Genomic DNA, 12,264 nt, shown 5'->3' with positions numbered 1-12,264 from the left:
GTGCCAATTTAAGCAGGGACCCTATCGGCTAAACTTCAGGTGATAAAAGATAGCATTGAGAAAATGAGTCATCGAACCCTCTTCATCAGCTTGGGCCTCCCCAGTGGTCCTCATCCCAAGGAAGGACAGAAAACCTAGGTTTTGTGGTAATTACATCAAACTTAATGTATAACCTACACAGATGCCTATCCACTACCCACCATCCGAGAGATATTGGACTCTCTAGCTGGAGCAGTGGTCTACTCCAGCATCGATCTGAATATTGGGTACTGGCAGTGAAAAATGGATCACGACAGCATTTACAAAACAGCTGTTTTGTCCCCTTGGGCTGTTCCAATCTAAAGTTATACCTTCTCATTAATAATATTTTTTTGTCAGACTGGACTCTGACTGGCACCCCACTTTCTAAATGGAGGAAAAACCCTGTCGAAATGGCCACAGAGTTAACAGACATTTATAGGGCCCTTAGAGACAGCTGCGCCAAATCAGCTGATCTCTTCCTACAATGGGATTACAGACTTCGACATCAGTAAAAAGGGACCAAGTATTGTCCATTCAGACGACTTCTGTTTACCCCCCATTGCCACTGAGGAAACTAGCTCATCGCTGCTGTCTGATTCGCTTGTTTTAATAGCGTCTGCAATTCTCCACAACTCCGCTGCACTGTAACACTCACTGCCATTAGGTCAATAGTTGAGATTTTACCAGTTGAAAGACCGGTGTAGAGTAAGACAAACCTCAGTTCATCCGCCTTGATACCATGTGGTAAAATAACAGCATATTGTTTTTGGTAGTGATATTTTCCTCTACATGCTCTCTCTCTCTTTCTCTCTCTCTCTCTCTCTGTCTCCCTCCCTCTCTCGCTCTCTGACTTCGCCTTAGTATAGTAGCCTGTTAATGTTGTAGCTGCAGCACAGTATGGGAATTTATTCATTGAAGGGGTGTTGATGTAAAATGATATTGCTATTTTTAATAAATCCTACTGGTAATTAAAGACAATGTTTCTTATTATTTCTGCCTATGTTTGTGATAACAGCTGGATTACGACACTCAGTACTGGGAATCAAAACTTGAAATTCTTTTTAATTAGATCTTGATATTTTAAAGTGATCACTAATTGGAAACTGTTTGACTCTTGGTCCCTGATACCAGGGTGGGGATAATATTGCCTACAGTGAGCATGTATAAAGTTTAAAGCATCAGTCCCATCACATAACGTTATGGAACTTCATGACAATTTTATTTACATTAACAAACTGTAATCCATAAACCAGCTTTGTGCTGTTCCTTAAATCGGAATAACATGTTCCAGTGCATAAAATCTTGTGATCAGTGGTGGTTTGGACACACACCGAGGTATAATAGGAAACTGAGAATATAGTTTCCACCGACCCCCTGTAATAGAAAGTATCAATTCTTTGTATTTTGTATTGGACTGTAACATACTTTTCCAACAGAACATAAACAAAAACATGAATGTTTGTGAACTTAAGTCAAAGGGGGCCTGAACTACGATGCTGGTTCACCCTACTCTGATTTATCTCGGCGTTAAAAGTAAGTTGAGGTGGACAAACCCTGGTTAAGTGACTCTGTGTTTAACGGTACCACAAAGCTGGTTAAGAGGTTGGTCTGTTAAGTCCGTTTCTTGGAGTATGTGTCACATACAGTTCATGAATATATTCACTCCACACAAGAATTAAATGAATGAAACTTTATTTTAAATAACAATTTTTACTGTATTTTAACAGAGCATCTAAAAGAGTGTAAAAAGTGCAGGTACAGATGCAGCAGGGTGACATTTCTAATAAAATCATTTCAGCAGGAGAAAATGTAGTTCATGCTGTGATATGTCTGTTGGCCTTTTTTGGCACAAACTATAATAATGTAACAAAAGCCACAGGCACAAATGACAGTAAGTCTGACTGTTAGCTGTATTTTGTAGTTAAAATAATTTATGTTGTTCACATGTCTGTCCAGTATAGAGAATCTGTATGTTTCATATAGAACATGATCAAATGTATATGTTTCATATCGAATGTGATCTGGGGAGATCAGTGGATTCTGACTACCTCTAGACAGCCTCTACTGTGGATCGAGCCTCTCACAATCCTTGTTCTGATTTCGATTGGCTCCTCCGATGTACCGGCATTTTTTTCCGACTGGATTGTGTGCAGTGGGGCGGTGCTTAAACAGAGTTATCCATGAACAAAAACAGCTTGGAGCAGTTTTAAGTTGCAGCGTAAGTTGCCATTGCAGCACACCTTGGGTTAAACCTCCTTTTGCAGTACCGGTTAACCAGTTGTTCCCAACATCACGAAGTTTACCCCTGGGCTTACCTTGATAAGCCAATAACCTCGCTCTGACTCAGGAGGAGAATTTTAAATTCTATTCTAAATTTTACAAGAGGCCAGTGTAGTGAAGCTAAAAGTGATCTCTTTTCCTGGTTCTTGTCCGTCCACGTGCCGCAGTATTTTGGACAAGCTGCAGTCTTTAAAGTCTTACTGGTAGAGCCTGATTATGAGGAATTTCAATATCAAGTCTGGAGGTAACAAAGGTGTGGACAAATTTTTCATCATCTTTTTGAGACAGGACGTGCCTGATTTTTTAAATGTTACGTAGGTGACATAAGGCAGTCCTTGAAATTAGTTTTTTAATGATCAAATTCCTGATGGTTCTGCTGGAAGCAAGGGCACTGCCTTCCACAATAGCTTTATCATTAGATAATGCATCTTGGTAATCATAAGTGGACAAATGTAAAAGCATGAGGATGCGTTTGAAATCCAGTCATTCAGAACACAAGTACATTAGCTCACACCTGGCTTTAGAACGCATCTCCACATTTGTTTTGAGTGACTACACGTGATCTGATCTCACTCTTCTGCTTTTCTATGCCACCATCTAGGGGGGTACGAGCACAACATAGAAACAAAAATAAACTGTTCCCTTCCCAGTCCCAAAACCAAAACCAGAAACACTGACTTATAATTGATTCTTGCAAGGGCTCACAAACACAAATAATTAATGCAGGGGGGAACCCAGGTCAAAACGACAAACAAAATATAGTTTTTACTCAAAAAGTAAATACTTACCCTACGTGAAAATTACATTACATGTCATTTGGCGGACGCTTTTATTCAAAGTGCATTCAACATCTATGAGGGGCAATTGAGTGGTTCAGTATCTTGCCCAGGGACACTTCGGCATGCAGATGGGGAAGACTGAGGATCGTACCGCCGAACTTCTGGTTGGAGGACAACCACTCTACCCCTCAGCTACAGCCGCCCCCGCTAAAGGTTTCAGGACACGTGCTGCAGCATTTTGGAAAAGCTGCAGAGTCTTTAACGACTTACTGCTTGAGCCTGATAATAAGGAATTACAATAATCAAGTCTGGATGTAACAAAGGCGTGGACTAGTTTTTCTGCATTTTTTTAAGACAGGACATGTCTGATTTTTGAGATGTTACGTAAGTGAAAGAAGGCTGTCCTAGAAATTAGTTTTAAGTGATAATGAAAGGATAAATCGGGATCAAAGATGACTCCCTAATTCCTGTTTCATTAGAAGCAATGGCAATGTATTCTGTAATCTAGCGCAGCTATATCATTAGATAATGTATCTCTAAGGTGGTTATAACTGGGTGTCATCCGCATGGCAATGGAAATTTACAGAGTGTGTCCTGATAATGTTTCCTAGTGGAAGCTATATAATGAGAATAAAATTGGGCCGAGCACAGAGCCCTGTTCAACACCGTGGTTAACTTTGGTGCGTACAGATGACTCATTCATTTGCACAAATTGAAATCGATCTGAAAAATAGGATTTAAACCAGGTTAGGGCGGTTCCTTTAAGGCACAGTAACTGTTCTAGTCTCTGTAATAAGATTTCATGATGAATTGTGTCGAATGCTGCACTAAGATCTAACAGAACGAGGCCAGACACAAACCCTTTGATCTGAAGCTATTAGAAGGTCATTAGTGACTTATGTCAAGGCTGTCTCTGTGCTGTGATGAGCTCTAAACCCCGACTGAAAGTCTTCATACGCATTACTTTCCAGAAGAAACCAACAGCTGATTGGCTACAACCTTCTCAGGGATTTTAGACAGGAAGGAGAGGTTGGATATCGGTCTGTAGTTGGCTAAAACCTCTGGGTCTAGGGTGGATTTTTTCAGAAGGGGTTTGATTACAGCTAGTTTAAAGGACTGTGGTACATATCCTGATGATAATGATAGATTGATTGTTTTCAGTAAAGTACTATTAATTAGGGGGTAGAATTTTTTTAAGTAACTTTGTAGGAATGGGATCTAAGATACAAGTTGTGGGCTTAGATGATGAGATTATTGTGGTCAGATGATCAAGGGTGATCAGAGAGAAGCTGTCTAAATAATTGGTAAGATTCTCAGCTAATTCTGAGATCTCTGTGCTTGATGGTGTATTAGTGTCAACTGAGGGTAGGAGATGGTAGATTTTATTTCTAATAGTTAGACATTTATCATTAAAGATATTGCTATTCAGGGATGGAGGAATACCGGGTTCGGTGGAGGTGTGACTCTCTGTCTGCCTGGCTACAGTGCGGACGAGAAACCTGGGGTTTTCTTCTATTAAAGTGGAGTAGTAGGCAGCTCTTGCTTTGTGGAGGGCCTTCTTATATGCTTTAACACTATCTTTCCAGGCTAGGTGATTTTCAACACAGATGTTGGAGCGCCACTTCCTTTCTAGTTTTCTTGACGCTTGTTTTAATTCATGTGTATTGGAATTGTACCACGGAGCTAATTTACTATGTTTTACACGTTGATTTTTTAGAGGCGCTATGGAGTCTAATGTGAATCATAATGGGCCTCATTTACCAACATGTGCGAAGAAATGTTCTAACTCTCCGCAGAAAAAGGTGCGTGTCCACTCTCTGCATTTAGCATACTGCCACGCCTCTATTTCTCCATATAAGGACATCAGATTGTGATGAAGAGAGCGGTGTGCTGAATAGAGAAGTTATAAGAGACAGCCCCAAAAGGTAAAAAAACTGTACAATTTCACAAAAGTAGAAATTGTAGGTGTTGGAGGTGGAAGACACAAAAGACACACTTTTCTGGAGCGTGTCCTCCGGAGTGACGATGTTTAAAAAAATGTAACCTGGGCACAATAACTAAGGCGCTGAATGCTGTGTCCTGCACAGTGCTGAGCACTAGATTTGTGGACATTTCTCTTAGATGCATCGTGACGCGGACGTGGACTCCGCTAATTTCATAGTTATTTAATACATTTGGTCAATGAATTAGTAAATTAAATTATTGCTGTCTATCTACTATTTTTATTTAAATAAATGGAATTTTAATATACCATGCATTTAGTTAAAAGGGTGTGTGTTTACATTTTCTAGGACAGTCGGGCCTTCATCATTTGTGCGTATGCATGGTCTGAGAAAGTTCAAAATTTATTCCCAGAGTACGAACAAATTTAGGTAAGAACATATTGATGAATCCCAGATTCGTGCTTCAAACGTTCGTACGCACGGTTTAAGCACAGATCTGTGCGTACCCACTGTTAGTAAATGAGGCACAATGAGTTTACAGAGCTATCGACAAGATGGTCAATCTCACTGGAGCTAGGGTTTTTAAAGAATATGTTGGTTATATCGATGACTAATACGGAGTTAAATGGAATTGGAATTATTTCATTAAATTTAGTTACAACACTATCAGGTAGACATCTAGAAAAGGTGTTTTTCATTAATGGCATGTAGTCTGATAATGAGAAATCTAAGGTTATTAAATTATGGTCTGATAGAATCGGATTATGTGGAAGTACTATTAGATGTTCAATTTCGACACCATATGATAATACAAGGTCAAGTGTGTGGTTACAACAATGAGTAGGTTGGTGTACACACTGACTGTGTACTGACTGTTTACTGTTATCATACATGTCTTTTTCTTTGATTTCTAAACAGATTTAGGCACATATTTATGACACTTTCAATCATATAATCAAGCCCTCAGGATGTGTAAGTCATATTGAATCTAAAGATATGTGAATCATATCTTTTAAAAATGTTCTCCACTGAGGGGAAAAAAGGTCTTCCCCTTTTTAGAAAGTGATAGGGTTGAGACAGAGTAGAAGCCACTGGAAAGTTAAAACAAAGGGTATTAAATAATTATGTGGGTTTAAAAAAAACATATGTGTACATATGTAGATAATGTTTTTCTCTATTCCTCAGCTGAACATCCATGTTGGGAACATCTCTTTAGTGGACCAGTTTGAGTGGGACATGTCAGAGAGGGAGAATTCCCCAGAGTCGTTTGCACTGAAACTGTGCTCTGAGCTGGGTTTGGGCGGGGAGTTTGTCACCACTATCGCCTACAGCATTCGAGGTCAACTCAGCTGGCACCAGAGGACCTATGCCTTCAGGTAACTCAGCACACACGGGTCAAAGAATATATTTAAAAGGTTTGCCTTGGATTAATTAGCTGTAGGAGCCCACTTTATCTAAAGGTTTATCTCATATATAGTGTATGTACTGTAGTCTTAGCTTAAACTCTTTTTTTTTTGTGAGCTTTTGTTTTGTCTGCTATGGTGCACTGATTCTTGACTGCCATGTTTTTAATTTTCCCACAGTGAGAATCCACTCCCCACTGTGGAGATTGCCATCCGCAACACAGGTGATGCAGACCAGTGGTGCCCCCTGCTGGAGACACTCACAGATGCTGAAATGGAGAAGAAGATCCGAGACCAAGACAGGAACACAAGGTGAGACAGTCTGATACAAATAAAACGTAAATGTCTTGAATATCTACTCCATTGTAGCTGCCAACGCTGCTGAGTTTTACTGTGCTTTCAGATACATGAACTCATTACAAGCAAGACAGAATACAACTGATCACCTTATGTTGTAATGATCTTAAGTACACAACTCAACAAAGCACAAAAGTGGCAAAATGTTAACCCAGAAACAGAATGTCTACTACAAAAACTCTCAAATGCCAAAATATTTAATGCAATTTTGTGTAACCAAACAATTGCTGGTGCTGCAGCAGGATTGCTAAATATAACTTTGCAGTCTAGTTTCACTGAAGTCAAATAAATAGTCCAACAAATAAGCAGAGTGACCAATCCACAAGACAGTTGTGACAAGAAAGTTAATTGGCAACAGAGGTCTGTTCCAGAAAGCAGGTATACAAAACTCTGAAATGGATACTCTGAGTTTCCATTTCCAAAACAGCTGATAGGAATCGGTTCTCTGACGTAATTTGTTCCCACTTGGCTGCTTGTAATTACACTTGAAATTATATGATGGTGTTTTACAATTGTATGGTAGCTTAACATTCATATTTTTCTATATTTCTATATATTTTTTTATATTTCTACTTATTACCGCTGATGTCTTGTTGCTGCTGTAATACTTCAAATTTCCTCATTGCGGGACTAATAAAAGACTTATCTTAAAAAAGCTATCATGGTAATATTTACAATTGCAAATGCAAACCATGCAAAATATGTCTCTTTCTGCTATGTATATAGCAGCAAACCCAAAGTTATAAGGAGCATAATTTTTATATGATTTCTAAGCAAATATCTGGATGTTTATTTAATGTTAATTAGATAATGATTTTGAAATAACCATAATTAATCAATTAGATAATCAAACTGAATCTAAAAGCATGTGTATCATGTGCGTGTCTTCAGATTTTATTGAGCTGACTTGGAAATAGTCTTTTTTAATGCTAATTGTTGTAGTCAGGCGCAAAGAACCTTTATTTAGTGATTTTTGCAACATTACATAGGTGAAAAGGACAATCCTTGACATTTGTTTTAAATGTGAGTCAAACAACAAGTCTGAATCAAAGATAACACTCAGATTTCTGGCGGTCTCGCTGGAGGTAAGGGTGATGCCATCAAGAGTAGCTTTATCATTAGATAATGCATCTCTGATGTTTAAGGGCAAAGTATTAGAACTTCTATTTTATCCAAGTTTAATAACAGAATATTGTGGGTCATCCAGGTTTTAATGTCCTTTAAAACATGCTTAGTGTTAAGTTAGCTGATTACTTTTAATCTGGTTTCATACATAATGAATGTATAACTGGATATGATCCACAAAACAATGGAAATTTACAGTGTTTGCTGATATTGTTTCCTAAAGGAAGCACATTAGGTAAATAGAATTGGGCTAAGCGCAGAGCCCTTAGAAACTGTGGAACTGAAACCTAATGACCCTCATTCACCTCACAATAAACCCCACTGACACCCACTAACATCTGTGAAAGGGTACAGTGTATGTGTGTGAATGGGTGAATGTTACTTCTACTGTTAAGTGCTTTGACTAGTCAATACGCCTGTAAACTAAAAAATATCCAATACAGTCAATTTACAACTGTATTAATTCCTTGGCCAATGATATGATTTGCATAAAGGTTCCAGATGTTGGTGCATCAATAGCCAGGGACATTTTTTTTACAGTCTATAGGATTATGTAATGGTGAATTCTTTTTTCATATGCAACACTGGCTAAAATAAGGAAGTGAGAGAACTTACTGTAACCATAACATGGTCACAGCTTCCATGCTGCTTGCTACTCTTCACTAACCCTGTTGTTCATTGCATTTGTTGCGTTTGTTGTTGGTGATGGACATGACGCATCAGAGGAAAAAATCTGAAAGGCTAACACATTTTCTGGTAGTGGGAAAGGAGTCAATTGCCCATTTTAAGCAGGTTTACTCACATTTAAACAAAGACACACTACATTTTTTTGTGCTGTTTCGATCTGAAGGGTTAACTCAAAATTTGGAACAGATTCATAGGGTAGGAAATGTCTGTTTCCTGAGATGAAAACCTAGATTTCCTCTAAACTTGGAGTGAACATTCTGAGTTTTCACAATACAAACCTTCTGTAACACAACCCAAGACAAAGACCTTTATGCATGCTTTTTTATTCAGTCCAACTCATCCCTCTATTTAATATAAGTCTTCTCTTAATATAAATCACTCCTACAGTTTTTCCATGAGTCTTGAAATAATGTGAATAAAATGTGTTTTTCCAGGCGTATGAGAAGACTGGCCAACACTGCTCCATCCTGGTAGAAAGAGACATGAAGCAACAGTAGCTGACACTCTATTGTCTCTTTTTATTGTCAATCAATCAAGTTAAACACACTCACTAATATTGATTAAGTATATGGATATTCATGTAAGCATGAACACAGATGTGTTCAGTCTCCATGGGCGTTTCCATTGACTGAGCACAACACACACATCCATGCATTCCACTATTCCAATATAATGGCAGTGACCACAAATAACTCAATATATAGGAAACACAGAGACTTGTAGAAATACTTGGGTAATAATGGGTTTATTGTGAAACTGTAACCATTCAGAGGAAGTCAGCCTACTAGGTGTCCTTCAATGTGGCACTGGACACAGTTGCATTTACACAGCTAAAAGAATGTGACTATATCCGTCCCAGACTAACAGCAAATGTGGTCTGAGTGATTGGATCTTATATTCCTTCCTAACATGTCTTCGGTCATCACACTTGTAATTCGAGCTGTCCATTTATGACATCACTCAGGAAGAATGTGAATTCCCAGTCTGAACAGGGTCACAGTGACAACAGGGCCACTTCTTAAATCACATAAAACATCCTACATATAGGGGCTTTAATACATTTTATGAACCACATCTGTGATTAAGCTTCTTCTTCATACTGTGGCTGATGTCTTTACCTGACTGAAATGAGCCACCTGTGGCCCTGATTTGCAAGGCAGTTAATCAGAGAACTGGTTTGTTTTTAGCATGGAGACTGTGTTCTGATCTTGGTTAGTGGTTATGATCAGTCATGTGTGTCAGTGTCCACCTGCATGCAAAAACATAGGTAGCTTGTACACTGCACTGTACCTCATATTACATCACTGTCTGTGATTTGAGTCTCAATATTACAGTGTGCTTCGTATATTGTTAAGTAGAGACCATATTTTTAAGTGATGGTTTTTCAAATGGAACATCTCTGAAATTGTATGTATCTGATGTATTAATGCTTCTTGTTTTCTTTTTTTGTAAAATTGCTTACCTTTATAATGGACTCAATTTGTTTGAAAATAAAGACCATTTGTTGGGAAATATCTTATGTTAACCTGTGTGTTATTTTAATAGGGGTGGGAAATATTATGCTTTCATTCTGAGTTCCAGGCTTCAAAATTACATTGTTTACTCTTTAACATCATATTTTCCCATATTTGACATACAGGTAAAATGCTTGCTTTTTCCTGGTTTCCTTAAGTGGCACTATTATTTGTATAATGGAATCTATAAAGCTAATGTTTGCAACTGAAATTATTTGTGTGTGTTGATGTGGACATCACACACACACAAATATAATAATGCAAAAAAGTCAGGGTTGTTGTGGTATTATGTGAGTATTTGTGTTCAGAACTGATTTAAGTGAAGTCAAACGCCCCACTCCAGCCTGAATTGCAGTGAGGGGTATTGCGTCTAGGATTGGCAGCTCAGCTCTGTCCAGTCTCTCTGTGTTTTCTATCTAATCTAAATCGAATGTCGGACATAAGCTTTTTTATCTTTCTTTCACTTTCCCTTTCCCCGCTCTTCTTATTAAAACCAGCCCTGTATGTGTGAGGTGGTGGGACCACTGAAGGATTATTTAACACACGCATGCAAACACTTTGTGGGGACTTTTACAGACACACACACACAACCAAGTCTAAAACATGAGTTTTAAACAAATTACTAAATGTAAATCAAATGTAGTCATTAAAATAACAACACAAATTAGAGTAAAAAATTATTGACTCATATAAATCGCTATAAAAACTTGCCTCATCAGTAGGTGATCCAATCCCCTAAAGCCGTGGTCGCCAACCCGTCGATCGCGATCTACAGGTCGATCTCTCAGTCTTCACTGTCGATCTCTGAACTCACTGGCTGCGGTTGCGCCGCAGATCAGCTGTGTGTCGGTTGTCTGTTGTTCACACGGCAGAGTTGTCTTCGAAACAAGTTGGTTTATGTACTAAACTAAACACCTGGGGTGTCATTTATAACCATTGCGTACGCACAAAACAGGGCCTGAAATGTGCGTACGCCACTTCTCACGCAAACGTTGGGATTTATAAAAACAAACTTGACGGGAAAATTGACGAGAATATAGATTCTAGTGATCTGTGATCTTTGTGCTGAACTGAGTCCAGCATCACACAGATCGACCGACGGAACCGAACCATCCCAGTACAAACACGAGCATATAATAATAATTCTGTTAAATTATATAGATTGGGGACATCACAGCTGTCTCTGAATTTAATAATCCTGCAGTTTTGGATGATTAAAATACGAACAGACAATACAACAAGTTCCCTCACATTCTGAGAGGGTGTTTTTTTTTGGCCTCCACCTTTGAATTGGATCTTTTTTTATTTCAGGCTCCGTTCTTTCTATCGTACTCACTCTCACACATTGTATTATCCACAGCAGCAGCAGAGTATCAGTGTATTTTCTTTATTAGTGACATCACTGCTGTCCCATAAAATCGCTCTCCACCTCCACCTCAGTAACAAACACCTCGATGTCAGTGTCAGAAAGTTTCGCTTCCTCTTCTCATCGCTTGATGCCGTGACTCTGTCATGACTCACGGTGGAAACCCATTGGTCAGCAGCACAATTTAATATTCATGACGTGCTTTGTATTGACCATTTATGGTTGAAAGTGGGCATGTGGATGGCGGACTTGAAGGCAGATCCACGTACGAACGTTTCCAGGGGTCTCATTTATCAAACATTGCGTAGGATTCATACTAAAAGTGTACGTACGCCCAAAAGCCGGAAATGGCGTACGCTAAAGGAAATTCCGATTTATAAAACCGTGCGCACGCACACCTGAACGCAATGTTCGCTTTATAAATCACAGTCCACCTGGAAACGTTCGTACGTGGATCTGCCTCCAAATCCGCCCTCCACACGCCCCCTTTCAACCATAAATGGTCAATGCAAAGCACGGCATGAATATTAAATTATGCTGCTGACCAATGGGTTTCCACCGTGAGTCCTGACAGAGTCACGGCATCAAGCGATGAGAAGAGGAAGCGAAACGTTCTGACACTGACATCGAGGTGTTTGTTAGTGAGGTGGGGGTGAAGAGCGATTCATGGGACAGCAGTGATGTCACTAATAAAGAAAATACACTGATACTTTGCTGCTGCTGCTGTTAACACAGTGAGTGAGAGTGAAGACGATAGAAAGAACGGAGCCTGAAATAAAAAAAAGATCA

The 12,264-nt window shown here is 39.0% G+C and overlaps 1 protein-coding gene across 2 annotated transcripts in view; it reads left to right on the top strand.

Annotated features, from left to right (window-relative positions):
- LOC117771928 (SWI/SNF-related matrix-associated actin-dependent regulator of chromatin subfamily B member 1-like) overlaps window positions 1-9,293 on the top strand; it is a 54,698-nt gene extending 45,405 nt beyond the window's left edge. For both annotated transcript variants that reach the window (XM_034602843.1, XM_034602844.1), the window contains exons 7-9: window positions 6,209-6,399; window positions 6,607-6,738; window positions 9,030-9,293. In XM_034602843.1, coding sequence (XP_034458734.1) covers window positions 6,209-6,399; window positions 6,607-6,738; window positions 9,030-9,069 — 363 coding nt within the window. In that variant the 3' untranslated portion in view covers window positions 9,070-9,293. The remainder of the gene's footprint in view (window positions 1-6,208; window positions 6,400-6,606; window positions 6,739-9,029) is intronic.
- The last annotated feature ends 2,971 nt before the right edge of the window (window positions 9,294-12,264 follow it).

Source organism: Hippoglossus hippoglossus, chromosome 12 (assembly GCF_009819705.1).
Source record: "Hippoglossus hippoglossus isolate fHipHip1 chromosome 12, fHipHip1.pri, whole genome shotgun sequence".
Classification (NCBI taxonomy): domain Eukaryota; kingdom Metazoa; phylum Chordata; class Actinopteri; order Pleuronectiformes; family Pleuronectidae; genus Hippoglossus; species Hippoglossus hippoglossus.
This window is presented reverse-complemented; position numbering and strand designations above follow the sequence as displayed.